This window comes from Erythrolamprus reginae, chromosome 13, assembly GCF_031021105.1.
Source record: "Erythrolamprus reginae isolate rEryReg1 chromosome 13, rEryReg1.hap1, whole genome shotgun sequence".
In the NCBI taxonomy this organism is placed as follows: Eukaryota; Metazoa; Chordata; class Lepidosauria; order Squamata; family Dipsadidae; genus Erythrolamprus; species Erythrolamprus reginae.
Window position 1 is genome coordinate 120655 of NC_091962.1, and position 23227 is coordinate 143881.

A 23227-nucleotide genomic window follows, 5' to 3' on the forward strand; every position below is an offset into this window, starting at 1 on the left:
GAAGGATTTGATCTTCTTGCTGGGTGGCATACTTTCTTGACAGCAGACTACCACAAAATACCCAAATACTTTAAAAATCATTACTTACGTAAAACACTAATAACAATCTGGTTTACTATAAAAAAAAATTACTACACCTCAATACCAAAATGGATATCCCCCAATGAAATAATAACTTTTCCCAATCTTTTCTCGTACTCCAAAACTCTGAGATACCAACAACTACTTGATGAATCAGACGCTCTTATTTCTAAACAACAATTGAACAATCAAGGAATTAATATAGACTGGTTAACATATTTACAAATTAAACTAAAATATGAACAACACAAAAAGCAATTTGGATTTCAAAATAATAATGTAATAGACACGATTCTTTTTGGCCCTTCTACAAAAATGATTTCAAAATTGTACAACTACTTACTAATTCAAGAAAATCCTGAAGAGCAAGTGAAATGTTGTATGATAGCTTGGGCTCAGAATTTTGGATATACGATTAACTTAATTGAATGGGAGAAAACATGGACATCAAATTATAAAATGACAACTGCAATGTCCTATAAGGAGAACCAAATTAAAATGTTTTATCGTTGGCATTTGCCCCCAGCAAGAATATCCAAAATGTTTCCCAACTTCTCACCGACCTGCTGGAAGTGCAAGATCAAACCTGGAACCTACTACCATACATGGTGGACATGCCCAATTGCACAAAAATACTGGACAACAATTCAATCCCTAATCGACCAAGTCATGTCAATCAAATTACCACTCAAACCTGAGCTCTATCTTTTGGGGATATTCAGACAAAATCTTACTAAGACAGAAAAATACCTTATACTACAAATAATAACTGCTGCCAGAATATCATATGCCTCTCTCTGGAAATCGGACCAAGTACCCTCTTTCTTTACAATAATTACGAAAATTAACGAATGTGCTGAAATGTCCAAAAAAAAGTGTTATATGTTATATTCACGGCATACCTACCATCTACTAATAAAATTATCCTGTCAAAAAATGTGATAATGTTCACCGCATACCCACCATCTACTAACCAACTTACTCTTTCAAAAAAAATGTGATAAAGTAGTCATATTACATTTTTATTGTCCTTGTCCTATCCATTCCGGTAAAGACTTGCTGGCTGAGGAATTCTGGGAATTGAAGTCGACATTTCTTAAAGTTGCCGAGGTTGGACCCATCTGGTCTAATGCGACCGGTTGAGTTCTATGAGAAAAGAGAAAACAAATTGTAATTTTTCTAAAACTTCCTCTGCCTCCTCACTTCTTTTTCACCCGATGTTATTTTTGGAGAGGGGGGGAGAGTGTGACAGCCCTTCCCAATCTCCACTCAACCCCTACACACATCAGAGCCAAATGGCCTTTCCAATTCTCGCGGCAGGGATAATTAGACAAGTCAGAATTTATTTATTTGTTTTGTCGAGTACATATCGGTGGTATACAAAGATATAACAATAGCTATATACATGATACTTGTAAGAGAGAGAAACATTCGGACAGGGGACGGAAGGCATGCTGCTGCACTTATGTATGCTTCTTAAAGTATTGTGGGATTGTGGGAAATGGGGTGTGGAGATTCAAGTTGTTTATTTATTTTTATTTATTTGTTTGTTTTGTATACAAAGATATAGTCAGAAACTTCAGATCGTGCAGAATGCAGCTGCGAGAGCAATCATGGGCTTTCCCAAATATGCCCATGTTACACCAACATTCCGCAGTCTGCATTGGTGGCCGATCAGTTTCTGGTCACAATTCAAAGTGTTGGTTATGACCTATAAAGCCCTTCATGGCACCGGACCAGATTATCTCAGGGACCGCCTTCTGCTGCATGAATCCCAGCGACCAGTTAGGTCCCACAGAGTGGATCTCCTTCGGGTCCCGTCAACTAAACAATGTCGCTTGGCGGGACCCAAGGGAAGAGCCTTCTCTGTGGCAGCCCCGGCCCTCTGGAACCAACTCCCCCCAGAGATTAGAATTGCCCACACCCTCCTTGTCTTTCGCAAGCTACTTAAAACCCACCTCTGCCGTCAGGCATGGGGGAATTGAGATCCTCTTTCCCCCTAGGCCTTTACAATTCTATGCATGGTACGTATGTATGTATGTTGGGTTTTTATATTAACGAGTTTTTTTTATCGTTTTTAATATTAGATTACTATTGTACACTGTTTTATTGTTGCTGTTAGCCGCTCCGAGTCTCCGGAGAGGGGCGGCATACAAATCCAATAGATAGATAGATAGATAGATAGATAGATAGATAGATAGATAGATAGATAGATAGATAGATAAATAACAATGTTTACATACATGATACTAGTAAGAGGACAGGGGACAGAAGACATGCTGGTGCACTTATGCACGCCCCTTACTGACCTCTTAGAAATCAGGAGAGGTCAACAGTGGATTGTCTAAGGGGAAAGTTTTGGAGGTTAGGTGATGATATTACAGAGTCTGGTAGTGAGTTCCATGCATCAATTACTTGGTTACTAAAGTCCTACAGTCGAGTTTGGAGCGGTTACATTAAGTTTGTATCTCGTGTGTTGTTGTGGTTGAAGCTGAAGTAGTCATTGACAGGAAGGACATCGTAGCAGATGATTTGATTGACTGTGCTTTGGTCATGTTGAAGGTGATGCAGCTCTAAGCTTTCTAAACCGAGGATTGTAAGTCTGATTGCATAGGGGATTCCCTTGCGAATGGAGGAGTGAAAGAATGGGTCTCATCCATCATCAAACAGTCGAGGCTACCTTGTGCTGGGGTAGACAATGCCAGGAAGCCTCTGAGGAGTGGGGAAGGGCTGGCAGATAAGGTTAATACACACATACACACACACAATAGAGAAGGAACTAATCAAATTTGCAGATGACACCAAGCTGGCAGGGGAGCCAATACCCCAGAGGATAGGCTCAGAAGACAGAAATATCTTGATAGATTAGTACTGGGGGCTTAAACGTAATGAAATGAAATTTAATGTCGAAAAAAGCAAAATCCTACACCCAGGTAAGAAAAACCTAAGATACGCATACAAACTGGGAGGATGGCAGCGACTGGGAGAGAGATCTTGGAGTCTTGGCGTATAACCAATAAATATGAGCTGGTGATGTGCAGTGGCAGCTAAAAGAGCCAACACAATCTTAAACTGCATCAACAGGGGGATGCACTCCAAGATTAAGGAGGTACTAATCCCATTCTATAATCCCCTAGTCAGACCATACCTAGAGTACTGCATTCAATTTTGGTCACCCCACTCTAAAAAGGACATTGAAACGCTAGAGATAAAATCATGCATGGGATAGAAAAGGTGGATAGGGAAAAAATACTTCCTCTATCACACAATACTAGGACGTGGGGGCCCTCCCTGAAGCTCATAGGTAAGAAAGTGATGATAAACAAAGGGAAATATTTCTTTGATGTCCATAGATTCCTGTACCTCCTATTTTTTTCTAAAAAGTATTTATAGTATTTTTAAGGGAGAGAAATCCCTTTACATTATATATTAGGTGAAGCGACTAAAATCCAAGTCAGCACATGCGCAATTTAGGATTTCAAGCAAAGATGGAGGTTCTTTTGCTATAACAAGGAAGTGATAAGTGAATACAATAAATCTTAAAATGGCGGAGGGAGGGAAAAAAGAAGACGCTTCCAGCTTAGCGAACATTGAAAAACACCTGGATAAATTGCTGGACATTTGTTCTGGATTTGAGCAGAGATTTATTAAAGTAGAAACTACAATGGGTGATTTGGCTTCAGAAGTTAAGCAAATTGGAAAGATACAGAAAGTTGAAAAACAAATGAAGGATCATGATGAATTAATTAAACAAATGAATGATGGAATTGCTAATCTGGAGGACCGGCAGAGAAGAAGAAATTTGCATCTGCGTGGGTTCAGAATGGACTTTGCCTCTGATTCAAACTTAACAGAAGCAGTCTGCGCTTGGATAAATAAACAATAAACGTTCAAGTCAGCTTGGAAGATTTATTGCGAGTCCACTGGGCAGCAGCACGAAGAGACAGGGAGAGGCAGAGAGACATTGTTGTGGCTTTTCTCAGTGAAAAAAAAAGCAGAGATGGTTTACAAATCTTTGAAGACTTCTACATGCCTTAAACAAGATGGAAGTGAAACAAGAGTTCTGAGGGATCTCTCCTGGGAAATTTTGAGAGCGAGAGCTGCTTTAAAACCAATTGCAAGCTGCTTATATCAAAGTGGAAGAAAGATTTACTTGAGGGTATCCAGTGGCTATTTTGGTGTTCCAGGAAAATAAAATGTATAGAGCACGTACATTGGAGGAGGGAAAGGCTTTATTGGATCAACTGGGGATTTAAGTTTGATGAAGCTGGAGCACTAGCACAAGAAGGAGAGGAGGTTTTTGACGGTTGTAATACCCCAGACGATGAGGAAAGACGAAGGGAAGAGCAGCTGAAGGAGTTAACTGGGCAGGTGGAGGCCATCAGAAAGGAGCAGAGAAAAACACGAGCTCTGCATGAGAAGAGAGCCAGAAAGTGATGTTGTTTGGTCTCCTTGTCTTGTTGTATTTTTTTTTTCTTGGAGATGCCTTGGGATTCTGGTATATTTGTTATTTGGTGGGGGAAGTCTAATGGGGAGAAAAAGGCGGTTAAAGAAGTTAAAGTTAAAGAAGGAATTATTTAAAGGAGAAAGGGGGGGAGGAGAAGATTTCTCTTTTATTACAATTAAAAGGGGTTGAAAGAGGAGCTAGCTGAGTGAGAACGCAATCAAGAGAATGTGCCTCATGAATGGACAAGGGCTTTTCTTGTCTTCCCCCCACTTGGTGGGGGGAGCATGGGGGGGAGGCACATTGGGGGAGGTAATAGGGGTAAAGAAAGGGGGGGAATAAACCAAGGGGAAAACAAGAGGGGAAAAGGGTGATTTTAGTATATTATGATGGAGTGTAAGATAATGGTTTTAAATGTGAATGGTTTGGGATCGATTTGAAACGTTTTAGAATAATAAGGATGGCTAAGCAATATAAGGTGGATATTATGATTTTGACAGAAACACATAAAAGACAGGGAGGAAGGGATAAATTGATTAATGATAGAAATTAGAAATGGGTATTTGAATCTAGAGGAACACAAAACAGTAGAGGTACAGCGATTCTGATTCATCAGAGAGTTAATTTTGAAGAGGTTGGAATTCAGAAAGACAAGGAAGGTGGATATTTGTTAAAGGGAAAATAAACCAAAAGAAGCTGACATTAGCAGCAATTTATGTCCCAAATGTGAAAACAAAACAATTTATAATAAATACTAAGAGGAAGTTAGACAACTTTATGGAGGGCTCAACTTTTTTGGCAGGAGATTTTAATATGCAATTAACAAACGGGACTACAAATAGCAGGATGTTACATTTAAACAGACTTAATATGGTGGATCTTCATGCAGATATTTTAAACAGAACTACATATTATTCAGCAAGATATCATACATTTAGCTGCATAGATTATATATTAATGAATGGGGGGGCAATATACAAGTTAAAAAAGTAGATATTAAAAGTATTTGGTTATCAGATCATGCCCCACTATTGGCAGAATTAGAAATAGGTCAGGAACACAATCAAAGAATTTGGAGATATAATGCAGTTGTAACTACTAGGGAACAAGATAAAGAGAAATTGCAAACAAAGTTATCTGAATATTTTAGAATTGATGTGGGTGGTATTAAACAATCAATTGTGTGGGATGCATGTAAGGCCTTCATGAGTGGACAATGTATATGTATGGAAGCAGATATTAGTATCACATTTTTGATAGGGAAACCTTATTAGTAGATGGTGAGTACACAGTGAACATAATGTATCATATTTTTTGATAGGGAAACCTTATTAGTAGATGGTGAGTACACAGTGAACATAATGTATCACATTTTTTGATAGGGAAACCTTATTAGTAGATGGTGAGTACACAGTGAACATAATGTATCACATTTTTTGATAGGGTAACTTTATTAGTAGAGGGTAGGTAAGCTGTGAACATATGACATTTTTTGATAGGGTAACTTTATTATTAGATGATGAGAATGCAGTGATGGTAGGCTCCTATCAGTGTATGTGAACCTACTGATGACTCCATTTTTGGCATTTTTTCTGGCGTCCCCATGTCAGAAGAAGCTCCCCCCACCCTGCCCTTGCCTTAATGTTGACTTTTATCCAAAGTACAGCTGAGAAGCTTCTTCTCAAGAGACGCTGGGGAAAAAAATTCCCGAAAATTACATCATCGGTGACTTCATACCATTATTATTATTATTATTGTTACTATTATTTGGTAATGTGGCGGTCAAAACTGGATGCTGGATTCCAGGTGCAGTCTGAACTTTGGTCTCTTTCTGACTTCAGGAAGATAGAATCAAAAGGCTATTGGGCTTTCTTGTAAATTGAACATAAATATCAATTAATCAATATAAATATAAATTCATTCATTCATTCATTTAATTTGACTTATAAATTATAAATTTTAATTATATAAACTTTATTATATATAAATTATAAATTCACTTCCTCTTTTCGCAGTGAACGACAAATTAGAAAATGTATTTTTAAAAAAGCAGTCAACATTGTGGTTTGTGTGCATCCTCGCTCTCTCTCTCCACAATTTACATTTTACCCTATAGGGCTTTTGTATGACACCAAATTGTACATACCGGTAAATATCAATCAGTCAATATAAATTCATAGAAACATAGAAGACTGAGGGCAGAAAAAGACCTCATGGTCCATCTAGTCTGCCCTTATACTATTTCCTGTATTTTATCTTACAATGGATATATGTTTATCCCAGGCATTCATTCATTCATTCATTCATTCATTCATACATTCATTTAATTTGACTTAAAAATAAATCAGAAATTATAATTCTATAAACTTTATTATATATAAATTATAAATTCACTTTCTCTTTTCGCAGTGAATAACAAATTAGAAGATGTATTTTTTTAAAAGCTATCGACACTGTGGTTTGTGTGCATCATCTCTCTCTTTCTCTCTTCCTGTTTTGTTTGATTGGTGGTCCCTTCTTCTCTCAGATACAGGTGTTTCCGTTTTCCGACCACAGAAATTTCTTGCTCATGTCCCCCTCGTCGATTTTCTTCTCGAATGGGACACCCAGATTGATCCTCAATCATTAGCAGCCACTCAGCGCGACTAAAACATCCCTTCCCGGGAGGCGAACACCATTCGGCAGAGTTCGAGGGAAATCACGTGCATCGTGCCACTCAACACCAGCACCAAATTGTAAGTCGGGGTGGGGGGCCAAGCGGGTTTGGATGACATGCATCAAACTGATTGATTTCAATTCATTTTTTTTTAAAAATGGGTGATTTTGGTGGTTGCAAATGGCCCATGGCCAGGTAGATGAGATGGATGCTTCCGACATTTAACGAAAGAGTCACGGATAAAATGGCCTCCTCCTTCTTTGAGATGGGGACCAAAACCGCCCGAGTTCGTGGAGAGGGGCGGCATACAAATCTGAATAATAAAATAAATAAAATAAAAACCGGACATAGCCTCAGTTGGGATTCAATCAAGTCCTGTGTGCTCTTGAGCGAAAGACAAGCCGCCCACAAATGGAAGGTTATTAACGAAGAGCGATCCAAACCAAAAAGAAATGATTTCCTAACTGGGAGAACAATGAAGCAGTGGAACACCTTGCCACTAGAAGTGGTGGGTTCTGCATCACTGGAGGATTTCAAAAAGAGATGACAGGGCCATCTGTTTTATGCTCCTCCTCCTCCTCTTCCTATACCTTCTCCTCTTCTTTTTCATCCACCACCCATCCATTTCCTAATCCTCCTCCTCTCCCTCAATCTCCCCTCTCCCCTCCTCCTCCTCCATCCGCCCATCCATGTTATGCTCCTCCGCCACCTCCTCCTCCTCTTTCTCATCCACTCACCCATCCATTTTCCAAACCTCCTCCTCACCCTCCATTTCCGCCCCCTCTCCTCCTCCTGCTCTTCCTCCTTCTCCTCCTCCTCTTTCTCATCCACCACTTCTCATTCATTTTCCAATCCTCCTCCTCTCCCTCCACTCCCTCCTCCTCCCCTTCTCCTCCATCCACCCATCCATTTTATGTTCCTCCTCCTCTACCTCCTCTTTCTCATCCACCCACCCACCCATTTTCAAATCCTTCTCCTTTCCCTCCATCTTCTCATCCTTCTGCTCTGCCTCCTCCTCTTCCATCCACCCATCCATGTTATGCTTCTTCTCCTCTACCTCCTCCTCTTTCTCATCTACCTCCCATCCATTTTCCAATCCTCCTCCTCTCCCTCCATCACTACTCTCTCCTCTTCTGCTCTTCCTCCTCCTGCTCCTCCATCCACTCATCAATTTTATGCTCCTCCTCTTCCTCTTCCTTCTCATCCACCCACCCATCCGTTTTCCAATCCCCTTCCTCTCTCTCCATCTTCTCCCCTCCTCCTCCTCTATCCACCCATCCATTTTAAACTCGTTCTCCTCTAACTCCTCCTCCTCTTTCTCATCCACCCACCTGCCCCTTTTCAAATCCTTCTCCTCTCCCTCCATCTTCTCATCCTCCTGCCCTTCCTCCTTCTCTTCCACCCACCCATACGTATTATGCTTCTCTACCTCCTCCTCCTTCTCTACCTCCTTCTCTACCTCCTCCTCCTCCTTCTCATCCACCCACCCATCCATTTTCCAATCTTCCTTCTCTCCCTCCATCTCCACTCCCCCTTCCCTCCTCCTTCTCCATCCACCCATCCATTCTATGCTCCTCCTTCTCTACCTCCTCCTCTTTCTCATCCATCGTTGATTTTTCAATCCTCTTTCCTCTCTCTCCTTCTCTCCTCCTTCTCCTCCTCCATCCACCTGCTCCTCCATTCACTCATTCATTTTATCCTCCTCTTCCTCCTCCTCCTCTTTCTCATCCATCCACCCATACATTTTCCAATCTTCCTCCTCTACCTCCATCACTGCCCTCTCCACTTCTGCTAATCCTCCTCCTGCTCCTCCATCCACTCATCCATTTTATGCTCCTCCTCCTCCTCCTCTTTCTCATCCATCCACCCATCCATTTTTCAATCCTCTTCCTCTCTCCATCTTCTCTCCTCCTCCTCCATCCACCTCCTCCTCCATCCACTCATTCATTTTATGCTCCTTCTCCTCTTCCTCTTCTTCCTCTTTCTCACCCACCCATCCACCCATTTTCCCATCCTCCTCCTCTTCCTCCATCTCCACTCCCCCCCTTCCTCCTTCTGCTCCTCCTCCACCCACCCATTCATTTTATGCTCCTTCTCCTCTTCCTCTTCTTCCTCTTTCACATCCACCCACCCATCCATTTTCTAATCCTCCTCCTCTCTCTCTGTCTTATCCCCATCTCCTCCTCCTCCATCCACCCATCCATTTTATGCTCCTCCTCCTCTTCTTTCTCATCCATCCACCCATCCAGTTTCCAATCCTTCTCCCTCCATTTCGCTTCCTCCTCCTCCTCCTCCTCCTCCTCCTCCTCCTCCTCCTCCTCCTCCAATGTTCTCCAATTGGATCATGAAATGTCTGCACAATTGTGGAAAACAGACAAAATACCCCAACATTACATTTAATTAATAAAATACACAAAGAAGCTGAAATGAGTAAACCATCCTTAGAACTTCAAGACAAAGATGATCCCGAATATTATAAAATATGGGACAACTGTTCGAATCAAAAGAAATACTTTAAAACATAAAGCTCACATAAATACTACCCACTACTTACAAGAAATACTGAACACATTTACAGATACATAATCTTACAATCCTACTGAAAAGAACAATTTAGAAAAAAACACGTGTACAAGGGTTAAAACAATTGCTGAAAACTGTTACCTAAAGGCTGTGTAAATAATGACCGGTAACATCTTAGTTGACCCCACCTCTTTCTTTTCTTTTTCTCTCCTTTCTTTCCTTTCCGATACTCTCTCTCTCTCTTTTTCTCCTTTCTCCTCCCACTTTTTGTTTGGCTCATTTTTGTATTTGTATTTGACTATTTTTTCTCATCTGTTTTTTTAACATGCAAATAATGATTTATTTTTTAAAAAAAATTGGCTCTTTATGAACAAAAACAAAATAAATAACAACAAAAAAAGAACATGCAGCAAAAATATTAAGCATGAAAACATATTTAACAGTTACATTTCTGTTTCTTCGGTTTCTCTATTTTTCTGTTTAATTTACATTTATCTTATTTCTTTCTTTCCATCCATCCAATTACAATTTATCCCAAACAGTATAATATTCTTCTTCCTGTTTATTCTGTAACTCTAGTGTAAGTTGGCTCCAATTTTGTTACTAGATCTTTCTAGTAATCGGTTGAAATATCATAATATTGATTAAAATAACGTGGTAAAAAGCAGCGCAAATGTGTATATAAAGTATATAAAGAGCAATTTTTAAAATATCAGCTGTGATTGCCATAAGAAAATTCTTTTCTTTTAGGGAAAATGGGTTTAATGCACTGAAACTTTCAATTTCAATTCAAAGGTTTTTTTTTCCTTTTTTTGTTTGTTTTGTGTTTGTATTTGTGTTGATTTTTGTTTGTACGTCATATTTATGGATATTTTTTGTGCCTTGTTTTCTTTTTAATGTTTATATTTCAATAAAAATTACTTTTTTAATTTTTTTTTAAAAAAATGTTCAATGTTTTCCAAAGGCTGCAAATGGGTTTTCGCATGCAACCGGCTAGTTTTTCTTCTTGTTCTTTTTTTTTTCTCAGGGGGCACCATGAAGATCATCCCGATGGTCCTGGGCCTGATTGCCCTGTTTGCAGGGCCTTTGCAGGTAAGAAAGGGGGCCACCCAGTGATGGGCTGCCAAATTTTTTTACTGCTGCACTGTGGGCTGTGTGGGCGCGCTGTGAGCGGTGTGGGCGTGGCTTGCCAGCCATGTGACCAGGTGGGAGTGGCTCAACAATCATGTGATGGGGGGAGTGGCTTAAAGGTCGTGTGACTGTGTGGAAGTGGCTTCCCGACCGAGATAAGTTTTCAAATAGGCGCTTGCACACTTTTTTTCGGTTGATTTAAGTCACATTATTTGAATAGGACAAATGATAGAAGGTAAGAAAATAAGAGGAAGAAAAAGAGAGAGAGGGAGAGAAAGAAAGAAAGAAAGAAATGGAAGGAAAGGAAAGAAAGGAAAAGGAGGGAGGGAGGGAGGAAAGAAAGAAAGAAGGAAAGATAAAAGGAAGAAAGGAAAGAAAGAAATGGAAGGAAAGGAAGGAAAAGGAGGGAGGGAGAAAGGAAGGAAGGCAAGAAAGAAAGAAAGAAAGAAAGAAAGAAATGGAAGGAGAGGAGGGAAAGGAAGGCAAGGAAGGAAAAAGAGGAAGGAAGGCAAGAAGAAAGAAGAAAAGAAAAGAGGAGGAAAAGAAGGAAAGAATAAAGGAAAAGAGAAAGAGAAAGAAAGGAAGAAAGAGAGAGAGAGAGAGAAATAGCAAGTCACATTATTTGAATAGGACAAATGATAGACAGCATCATTTGTTGTCAGTAACATTTGAAGGTTTTATCCTGAACCCACAAGGTTCAGTATGAGACCAGATTAGGCAAGTAGCTCAATGTTTCTTTCATTGCTATAAAAGTCCAGTTCTAGATAATGATTAAAATGAAGATTAAAATGATTCAAATAAATATACATACGTAGTGAAAGAAAATATTAATTGATGATAAGCAAAGAACTATCTGTGTGCATATAAAGAATATTACTGAAACTGAAAAAAATAATAAAATGATTAAAGCATACTATTTAATTATTTCCTATTTTAAAAGGAATTAAGGATCATATTAAGTTACTAGAGAAGGAAGGGCAATAAAAGAACTACAAAGTATTCGATAAATATTGCATAAACTTACTACCCACCACTGTGTCCACACGCAAAGGAAAGGATTTTATACTGTGTGTGAAAAATTGTACTTGTGGCTTGAAAATAATAATAATAATAATAAAAAATAAATACGTATAATTTAATAATTTATAAAAATAATTTATAATAATTTATTAAAATAATTTATTAATTGGATTGTTATTACTGTTATTATAACAGAGTAACGGAATGGAACGAGATAACAACAACGTCACGGCCATGCCTGGCAGCTCTATATATACCCCGGCCTGTCAGGCTGAGCCAACCAATCATTACACGGTATTTTCCCGCCCAAGGAATATGGGGCGGATACAAAGCCTAACTGTCCTCTGGACACAACAGAAGGAAAGATGGAAGGAAGGAAGGAAGGAAAGAAAGAAAGAAATGGAAGGAAAGGAAGGAAAAGGAGGGAGGAAGAAAGGAAGGCAAGAAAGAAAGAAATGGAAGGAAAGAAGGGAAAGGAAGGCAAGGAAGGAAAAAGAGGAAGGAAGGCAAGAAGAAAGAAAGAAGAAAAGGAAAGAGGAGGAAAGGAAGGAAAGAATAAAGGAAAAGAGAAAGAAGAAAGAGAAAGGAAGGAAGCAAGAAAGAGAGAGAGAGAAAAAATAGCAAGTCACATTATTTGAAAAAGACAAATGATAGACAGCATCATTTGTTGTCAGTAACATTTGAAGGTTTTATCCTGAACCCACAAGGTTCAGTATGAGAACAATTTAGGCAAGTGGCTCAATGTTTCTTTTATTGCTAAAAAAATCCAGTTCTAGATAATGATTAAAATGAAGATTAAAATGATTCCAGCATTGATGGGTAAAAAAAATACTATTTAATTATTTCCTAATATTAGGCCGCTTGATAGTGACAGCCAAGTACAGTGATACCTTGTCTTACAAACTTAATTGGTTCCGGGAAGAGGTTCTTAAGGTGAAAAGTTTGTAAGATGAAACAATGTTTCCCATAGGAATCAATGGAAAAGTGATTAATGTGTGCAAGCCCAAAATCCACCCCTTTTGCCAGCCGAAGTGCCCGTTTTTGCACTGCTGGGATTCCCCTGAGGCTCCCCTCCACGGGAAACCCCACCTCTGGACTTCTGTGTTTTTGCAATGCTGCAGGGGAATCCCAGCATCGCAAAAACAAGCGCTTCGCTGGCAATGGAAATCTGGAGGTGAGGTTTCCCAGCGAAGCGAGCATCAGTGAAATCGTAGCATCGCAAACCCACCTCCGGACTTCTGTGTTTTTGCGATGCTGCAATTTCACTGAGGCTCCCCTCGCTGGGAAACCCCACCTTTGGACTTCCATTGCCAGCAAAGCACCCATTTTTGTGCTGCTGGGAATCCCCTGCTGGGATTCCCGTGCAGCATCACAAAAACACGGAAGTCCGGAGGTGGGGTTTCCCAGGGAGGGGAGCCTCAGGGGAATTCTAGTGGCGCAAAAACGGGTGCTTCACTGGCAACAGAAGTCCGGAGGCGGGGCATCCCAGCGGCGGTGGTGGGTTTGTAAGGTGAAAATAGTTTGTAAGAAGAGGCAAAAAAATCTTAAACCCCAGGTTTGTTTCTCGAAAGGTTTGTATGATGAGGCGTTTGTAAGATGAGGTATCACTGTATATGGCTGACAAATTATGTCTTATATATAACAAATAAATATACATACGTAGTGAAAGAAAATATTAATCGATGATAAGCGAAGAACTATCTGTGTGCATATAAAGAATATTACTGAAATTGAAAAAAATAATAAAATGATTAAAGCATACTATTTAATTATTTCCTATTTTAATAGGAATTAAGGATCATATTAAGTTACTAGAGAAGGAAGGACAATAAAAGAACTACAAAGTATTCGATAAATAGTGCATAAACTTACTACCCACCACTGTGTCCACACGCAAAGGAAAGAATTTTACACCGTGTGTGAAAAATTGTACTTGTGGCTTGAAAATAATAATAATAAAAATAAATACCTATAATTTAATAATTTATAAAATAATTTATTAAAAAATAATTTATAATAATTTATTAAAATAATTTATTCATTGGATTGTTATTACTGTTTTTCTGTACATGCTGTGAGCCACCCCGAGTCCTTGGAGAGGGGCGGCATACAAATCCAATTAAATCTTAAATCTTATAATAATTTCTTAAAATAATTTGTAATAATTTCTTAAAATAACTTATAATAATTTCTTAAAATAATTTATTTATCCAGCATAGTGACCTTGTTTGCTGTGTTGTATTGCTGAAATAACAACAACAACAACAACAAACACAGAGTTGGAAGGGACCTTGGAGGTCATCTAGTCCAACCCCCTGCTTGGGCAGGAAACCTTACATTACTTCAGACAGATGGTTATCCAACCTCTGCTTCAAAACTTCCAGTGTTGGAAGTTTTATATCAATTATATAAATAATGACAAATTACAAATTAGTAGCTAGAAGAGTTTCATGTAAATATTATGTAAAGATCAATGCATAAATAAGCCAGTGATAAGATAGTTGGATAACAGCGCATTGAAATGGTGATAGCGATGCAAGCAGTTACTCAAATATTTTTAAAAAAATAGTGCAAAAATGTACTACTACCCCCCCCTAGGAACTTTCCACCTGTTTAAAATGGGGAGGGGTGGCCGGAAAATAGGCGGGCTTCAATCCTCCATTTCCCCCACACAAACACATATTCATTGCTTGACACAAAACCCACTTCCTGTTGTTCAGATTGTAGTTGGGTCTAAAAAAAGGAAAGAAAATCTCCTGGGGTGGGGGTGGGGATTGTGAGGTCATCTAAACCAGGCTGAGACTTTGGTAGGCAGGGGGGAGGTTTTCTTCCACAGTCAAAAGGAAGGAAGGAAGGAAGGAAGACAAAAAAAGAGAAAGAAGGAAGGGAAGGAAAGAGGAGGGAAGGAAAGAAAGAATAAAGGAAAAGAGAGAGAAAGAAAAAAGAGAAAGGAAGGAAGAGAGAGAGGAGAGAAGGAAAGAAAGGGAGAGAGAAAAAGAGGGAGAGAAAGAAAGAAGGAAAGAAATGGAAGGAAAGAAAGAAAGAAAGAAAGAAAGGTGTTAGATCCAGGGAAGAATCAACCGCAGACTCTTCGATCAAGCAACGGTTCTTTTATTATAACAGAAGTAACGGAATGGAACGAGATAACAACAACGTCACGGCCATGCCTGGCAGCTCTATATATACCCTGGGCTGCCAGGCTGAGCCAACCAATCATTACATGGTATTTTCCCGTCCAAGGAATATGGGGCGGATACAAAGCCTAACTGTCCTCTGGACACAACAGAAGGAAAGATGGAAGGAAGGAAGGAAGGAAAGAAAGAAATGGAAGGAAAGGAAGGAAAAGGAGGGAGGAAGAAAGGAAGGCAAGAAAGAAAGAAAGAAATGGAAGGAAAGAAGGGAAAGGAAGGCAAGGAAAGAGGAGGGAAGGAAAGAAAGAATAAAGGAAAAGAGAGAGAAAGAAAATAGAGAAAGGAAGGAAGAGAGAGAGAAGAGAGAAGGAAAGAAAGTGAGAGAGAAAAAGAGGGAGAGAAAGAAAGAAAGAAAGAAAGGAGGGTGGGAGGGAGGGAGGAAGGGAGGAAGGAAGGGAAAGAAAGAAATAGAAGGCAAGGAAGGAAAAGAATGAAGGAAGAAAGAATAGCATATAGCATTTAAACTTATATACCGCTTCATAATGCTTTTATAGCCCTCTCTAAGCGGTTTACAGAGTCAGCCCCAATAATCTGGGTCTTCGTTTTACCCACCTCGGACAGATGGAAGGTTGAGTCAACCTCAGGAAGGAAAGAGAGAGAAGAAAAGAAATAAAGAAGGAAGGAAAGAAAGCGAGAGAAAGAAAAAGGGAGAGAGGGAGATAAAGAAAGGAAGGAAGGAGGGGAAGGAGGAAGGGAAGGATGGAGAGAGGAAGAGTAGGAGTAAGTAAAGAAGGAAGGAAGGAGATGGAGGGAGAGGGAGGAGGGAGGGAAGGAGGATGAGCAGGAGTGTGAAGAAGGAAGGAAGGAAAAGGAAAGGTAGGAAAGAGATGGAAGGAAAAGGAGGAGGGAGAGAAGGAGGGGGGAGGAAGAGCAGAAGTGAGGAAGGAAGGAAGAAAGGAGATGGAAGGAGAAGGAGGAGGGAGGGAAGAAAAGTAGGAGTGAGTAAGTAAGTAAAGAAGGAAGGAAGTAGATGGAAGGAGAAGGAAGAAGGGGGAAACGATGGAAGAGCAGGAGTGTAAATAAGGAAGAAAAGAAGGAATGAGGGAAAGGAAAGGAAGGAAGGAGATGGAAGGAAAAGGAGGAGGGAAGGAATGAGAGAGGAAGGGAAAGGACAGGAAGAAGATGGAAGGAAAAGGAGGATGGAAGGATGAAGAGCAGGAGTGAGGAAGGAAGGAAGGAAGGAAGGGAAAGGGAAGCGAAGGGAAGAAGGAAGGAGATTGAAGAGGGAGGGAAGGAGGAAGAGCAGGAGTCTGAATAAGAAAGGAAAGAAGGAAGGATGGAAAGAGGAAGGGAAAGGAAGGAAGGAAGGAGATGGAAGCAGAAAGAGGAGGGAGGGAAGGAGAAGGGCAGGAGTATGAATAGAAAGGAAAGACAGAAGAATGGAAAGAGGGAGTGAAAGGAAAGGAAGGAAGGAGATGAAAGGAAAAAGAGGAAGGAAGGAGGGAGGGAGGAAGGAAGGAAAAGGAGGAGGGAGGGAGGAAGAGCAGGAGGGAAGAAGGAAAGGAAAGGAAAAAGAACTGTAGAACTGTATCACCCAGTTTGAGCTTCCCAAGTTGGCGCAGAAAGATCATTCTTTGTCGTGCTTTTTGGATGTTAGGCGTCCATTTTAAGTCTCGAGATATGATATGCTGATACTGTGTTGTCGAGTGTTGTAAGAGTTGCTAGAACGGGATGTTTTCTTCCTAAAGTCTACCACCATTTCAACTGTTTCAAAAGAGGGATGAGCACCATTGTCAAGAGTCAGGAATGATTGGTGGAGTAAAATCCACGGGGGCCCCTTAGTCTCCCCCCATGCACTCCTTTTTTTTCGGTATAAGATTTTTATTTTTCTCCACCATAAAGTAAAACAATATAAAACAAAACAAACACAACAACAATTCTTAAAATAAATAATATATAAATTATTCTTATTGCTCCCTCAATGGAGGCTCTTATCTCTCTTAGTCTAATAAAATTTTCTATTAATTTTATACAACATTATCAATTCTTAAAAATCTAAATAAAAATTCTTCCTCTCCATCTTACTATGAAAAATTACATTACATCAATGCAAAGAATAATAAAATCTCTTTTTTTTCCTAAATTTTAATATTGCATCATATAGCAAATTAAAAATTATATATATATAAAGATATATATATATCTTTAGTAAAAGAAACTATTCATGATATATCACCCACTTCATAAAATAAAGTTCTATATATTTAAAATCTAAACAATAAGTAAATAGTGCTACCACCATTTCTCATCTTTGCCATCTGGCTTCCAAAGTTTAAATCAAATTCTCATGTTTCAATTTTTCCAAAATTGACTAATTACTAATGCATATGTATCTCTTAATTTTCTATCCAATCATAAGACTTCCCCCAAATTTTATAATAATCCAAGTCTTGTTTATCTTTAAGTTTCAAAGTCAGTCTACTCGTCCCTGCACTATCCCTAATTTTTCTCAAAACTTCCCTTTACATTGGTATTCTATTTAATTTCCAACATTGTGCATATACAATCCTAGCTGCTATAATTATATGTATAATTAAATGTCTCTTTTTTATCAAAATTATCTGGTAAAATACCCTGAAGGTATATCTCGGGTTTAAGAAAGAAAGAGAGAGAAAGAGAAAGGAAAAGAAGGTATACAGTGATACCTCATCTTACAAACGCCTCATCATACAAACTTTTCGAGATACAAACCCGGGGTTTAAGATTTTTTTGCCTCTTCTTACAAACTATTTTCACCTTACAAACCCACCACCCGCTGCTGGGATAACCCGCCTCCGGACTTCCGTTGCCAGCGAAGCACCCGTTTTTGCACTGCTGGGATTCCCCTAAGGCTCCTCTCCATGGGAAACCCCACCTCCGGACTTTCGTTGACAGTGAAGCACTTGTTTTTGCGATGCTGGGATTCCCCTGCTGGGATTTCCCCTGCAGCATCGCAAAAACACAGAAGTCCAGAGGTGCGGTTTCCTATGGAGGGGAACCTCAGGGGAATCCCAGCAGCGCAAAAACGGGTGCTTTGGCTGGCAAAAGGTGTGAATTTTGGGCTTGCACGCATTAATTGCTTTTCCATTGATTCCTATGGGAAACATTGTTTCGTCTTACAAACCTTTCACCTTAAGAACCTTGTCCCGGAACCAATTAAGTTTGTAAGACAAGGTATCATTGTATCTCGGGTTTAATCCCCTTATGCACTCCTAAAGGATTCACTTAAGGGTTTGGGTTGGTTCCCCCAACCATCGGATTCCTTCCTTCCCATCGTCTCCTTGCTCACCTTCTTTTTTTGCTGGACAGGTGTTGTGTGTCGTAGAGGTCCCCCTCACCATGTTCAACCACTCCGTGGACGACCAGTATATCGGCTGCAGACATGGCCGAGAATCCCAGCTGCAGGAGTTGAAAATGATCCCTTTGGAGGAAAAGTATAGAACGACCTGGGAAAAGGCCAAGAGCCACTGGGAAAGACTCGGCCCAGCTGTTGGCAACTTCACCCCTATTTATGGCATTGCAATTGTAGCATATACAGTCGGAGATCAACTGTACCGCGATTTCAACGCTGCCACACGAGAAGCTGGGAAGTCCCAAACCTCATACGACCACTATCTCTTTCGGGATTTCCACCTGCTCCTTACCAAAGCGCTCCAGGCGAAGAGGAACAAGGAAAAGTGCTATGAAGTCTTCCGCGGGATCAAGGACATCCATTTCACCCTTTCCGAGAAGGTGGTGCGCTTCGGGCAGTTCGCCTCCTCTTCCTTGGATAAAAAAGTGGCCAAAGGATTCGGTGAGGATACCTTCTTCTCCATCAGGACCTGTCACGGCGTGCCCATCGATGACTTCTCGTACCATACATCCCAAAAGGAAGTTCTCATCCCGCCCTACGAGTCCTTCACCGTTACCAGGCACCGTGTCGAGAACGGCACTGACATCAGGCTGGAATCCCGCGGGGTTTTCAGTCGGCACAACTGCGAAGTCCTGAACGGTAAGGGGCTCAGAGGTGGGTGGGTGTGTCATGATTCCAGTAAAAAAAAAAATCAATGTTTCTTTTGCTTCTGCACGAAGCAAAGAAATTGACAATTTTTACTTCCAGGAAGTATAAAGGTAAAGGATCGTGAGAAATGGGGTGTGGAGAGTCAACGCCATTCTATGGAAAAGACATAAAACTGGGAGTGTGCTTGAACAAAGTTTAAAACCACGATTTCTGCTTCAAAAAAGACAATCCTTATTAGACGCTGTGCTAGGGAAAACTTTGCGGAGCAGACAGATATGTTTAAGTAAACGAATGGGCTTTATCTCAGGAATGCAGATAAGAAATGAGTTTCTGGCGCTCTTTCTGGACATAGATTACAGCTAGCTCTAAAGAGATAAATACACTGCTTCTGGGCTGTTTTCACCCTGTGTTTCATTCATGTATGCTTGATTTCAAATAAAGAGTGGGATTTCAAATAAAGGATTGTGGGAAATGGGGTGTAAAGTGTTAACGTTGTTACACTTCCAAGCAGTATAAAGGCAAAAGATTGTGGGAAATGGGGGTGTGGAGAAATCAACGTTCCAGGCAGTATAAAAGCAAAGGATTGTGGAAAATGGGGTGTGGAGATTCAACATTGTTAAATGGAAAGGATTTGAAACTGGAGGTATGCTTGCACAATGCTTTAAAACCACGATTTCGGCTTAAAAAAAAAAAGACAATCCTTGTTGGACGCTTGTGTCTCCGCAGCTGCGCGCAACTCGACTCCTCTGCCCTTCCTTCCATGGGGTCTTCTCTTCGCTTGGATCACCCTTGGGCCTCTGGGAAGCCTCTGAGAATCGGAGAAATCTTTCAGGAGAGATACAGGGGCGATGAGATGAATCCTTTGGTGAGGAAGTGATTCATTTTCCCTGCCGGCGAAGTGCAAGAATTTTGGACAACGCCCACAAAAATAAAACTAAAAAGGCATTTATTTTGGGGAAGGATGAGGAGAAACCAAGAAGGGTTTCAACTTGATGGTGGAGGATTGTATCCAACATGGACGAATCGGACAATAAAGGTCACTGGTAGTACCACAAAAGCTTTTGTTTTATAAGTGAAGGGAGAAAACACGGAGCTTCTACCACACACCACCCTGACCCACTGTAGGTTGAATTCTGCTCCTATTCTGTTCTGTTCTGTTCCGTTTTGTTCTGTATTCTATTTTTCTATTCTATACCCATCTTTATTCTGTTCTGTTCTGTTGTGTTTAGCATTATAGAGAGGGAACGGACCTCAGTGGCCATCTAGTCTGAGCCTCCTTCTCATTCAGGAGACTTACAGCAGTGTTTCCCAACCTTTTTTGAGCCGTGGCACATTATTCACATATACAAAATCCTGGGGAACATTGAGCGGGGGGTGGGGTGGGGGTGGGGGGGGCTAAAAAAAGTTTGGACAAAAACCCCTCTCTTCCTCCCTTTTGCCCTATTTCTCTCTCCCTCCCTCTTTCTTCCCCCCCTCTCTCCATCCCTCTTTCTTCCTTCCTTCCTCTCTTTTTTGCTCTTTCTCTCTCCCTCCTTCCCTCCATCTATGTCTTTCACTCTCCCTCCTTCCCATCTTTCTCTCTTTCTTGCTTGCTCTCTCTTGCATTCTTTCTCTCACTCTGTCTCTCTTGCTATCTCTCTTTTATTCTCTCTTGCTTTCTCTCTCACACACTTTCTCTCTTTCTCTCTCTTGCATTCTTTCTCTCTCTTTCTCTCTTTTTCTATTGCTATCTCTCTTTAATTCTATCTTGCTTTTTCTCTCACACTTTCTCTCTCTTTCTCTCTCTCTTGCTTTCTCTCTCTTACTTTCCTTCTCTCTTTCTCTCTTGCTTTCTTTCTCGCTCTCTTGCTTTCTTTCTCTCTTCCTCTATTTCTTGCTTTCTTTCTCTCTCTTGCTTTCTCTCTCACACACTCTTTCTCTCTCCCTTGCTTTCTCTCTCAATTGCTTTCTCTCTCTCTTTCTGTCTCTCTTGCTATCTCTCTTTTATTCTCTCTTGCTTTCTCTCACACACTTTCTCTCTCTCTCTTGCATTCTTTCTCTCTCTTTCTCTCTGTCTCTTGCTATCTCTCTTTTATTCTCTCTTGCTTTCTCTCTCACACACTTTCTCTCTCTTTCTCTCTCTTGCTTTCTCTCTCTCTTGCTTTCCTTCTCTCTTTCTCTCTTGCTTTCTTTCTCTCTCGCTCTCTTGCTTTCTTTCTCTCTTCCTCTCTCTCTTTCTCTATTTCTTGCTTTCTTTCTCTCTCTTGCTTTCTCTCTCACACACTCTTTCTCTCTCCCTTGCTTTCTCTCTCAATTGCTTTCTCTCTCTTGCTTTCTCTTTCTCGTTTTCTCTTTCTCTTGTTTTCTCTTTCTCTTGTTTTCTCTCTCTCTTGCTTTCTCTCTCTCTTTCTTGCTTTCCTTCTCTCTTTCTCTTGCTTTCTTTCTCTCTCTCTCTCTTGCTTTCTTTCTCTCTTTCTTTCTCTATCTCCTCCTTTTTCTCTCTCTCTCTTTCTCTCTCGTACACCACGCCGACAACAGAGAGAGAAAGAGAGAGAGAGCGCGGAGAGAGAGTGGAGGGCGGCTTGCCGGTCTGCGGCCCCCTGGATTAGTGGCCCCGCATGGCCCCAGCGCAGACTCCACCGTCGCCTTCTCCTCCACCCCGTCCGGCTCTGTAGCTAAGAGGCAGTAGCTACATCCACCCCTTCGCCCTCCCAGGCGTCCATGGCGCTCAGCGCCTGGCCACACACCGCCTCCACCTCCCGGCAGCGCACCCGACTTCTACCTGCAGGAACCAGTGGTGGGGCACCACGAAGGGCGGCCCTTGAATGCCGCCACGGCGCCATTGCTTTCACGGCGCAAAGCCACACAGTCCCGGATCGCTCTCTTCTCTGGTCAGCAAGCCGGCTGCCTGGGAGAGCGGCACGCTAGATGACCTCCTTAAGGTCCCATCCAATTCTGTAAGGGTCACCCGCTTGAGAAGGGTTTTGGACTACATGACCTCTGTGGTCCCTTCCATCTGTCTGATTCTGTAGAAATCTGCTTGAGAAGGGGGTTGAACTACATGACCTTTGTGGTCCCTTCCATCTGTCTGATTCTGTAGAAATCTGCTTGAGAAGGGGGTTGGACTAGATCAGTGATGGCGAACCTATGACACGCGTGTCAGCACTGACACGCGTAGCCATTTTCAGTGACACACGGCCGCTAAGGAAAGTCAGATGTCCATTTTTCAAGATGAAGAAATATCGTCGCTTCGCGTTCCCTTTCATTGGGTGAGCCGATTCTTCCCATTATAACGAAACCTGTTCCTTCCAAAGAGCCCCTTCTGGAACGGAGCTGAGCCGAAGGGGTTTTTCTACTCGTTTCCGAGGGAGCAATACCGCGGTTTGTCCAGCAGATGGCATTATGATCCCATTCATCGCTCGCACAGAAAACAGGTCTTCTAAGCATGAATTCCCCAGCCTTTTGTCTTACTGTCTCTTGGGGATCGTTAAGTCTCCACCATCAGACATTACGGGGAACGCATGGCTTCCCAATGTTTGGGGGTGGGTGGGGGAAAGAGGACCGTCAGATGCTGCACAAAACGTGGGACTTCTCGAGATCCAGGTCAACCTCGACTGGATTTCAAATCTTCGAACCAACTGCAGTTCAGAGTTTTCAAACAATGGGAGAAACAATGGAGGGATTTGGGGCGCCTGCGTGCGGGGGGGACGGACGTTCCCGTAGCTCTTCCATTCGCTCTTCCGGATGAAACTCCCCCTCCCTCCGTTCGATTTTCTATGCCAGGAATTGGGCAACGGAGGCAACTGGCGGAGCAGCCTTTGCTTTCTTCCCCCAGCTTCAGCTGGGCACGGGCTGGAGAGGGCCTTGCTCCTCGGGCTATTCCCGCTTCTCTCCGGAAAGAGAGAGGCTGGGCTGCCCTTCAACGCGCCCCCCCCCATTTTCAAAGCCCACGGGATCTTTCTTTCTTTCTTTTTTCTTTCTCTCTTTCTCTTTCTTTCTCTCTCTCCTTCCTTTTCTCTCTGTCTCTTTCTTTCTGTCTTCCTACCATCTTTCTTTCATTCCTTTGTTTCTCTCTCTTTCTCTCTCTCCCACTTTGTTTCTTTCTATCTTCCTTCCTTATCTTTCTTTTTTCTCTCTCTCCTTCCTTCCTTCTTTTTCTTTCTTTCCTTCCTTACTTCTTTTTTTCTCTCTTTCATTCTCTTTCCTTCCGTCCTTCCTTCATT

The 23227-nt window shown here is 41.3% G+C and overlaps 1 protein-coding gene across 1 annotated transcript; it reads left to right on the plus strand.

Annotated features, from left to right (window-relative positions):
* Positions 1-7044: 7044 nt before the first annotated feature.
* On the plus strand, positions 7045-20082 carry LOC139175125 (NAD(P)(+)--arginine ADP-ribosyltransferase 2-like). The gene is made up of 4 exons (XM_070766014.1): positions 7045-7260; positions 10732-10796; positions 18335-19016; positions 19752-20082. Exons 2-4 carry the CDS (start codon positions 10740-10742, stop codon positions 19835-19837), a joined length of 825 nt encoding a protein of 274 aa, XP_070622115.1. The 5' UTR covers positions 7045-7260; positions 10732-10739; the 3' UTR covers positions 19838-20082.
* Positions 20083-23227: the final 3145 nt, after the last annotated feature.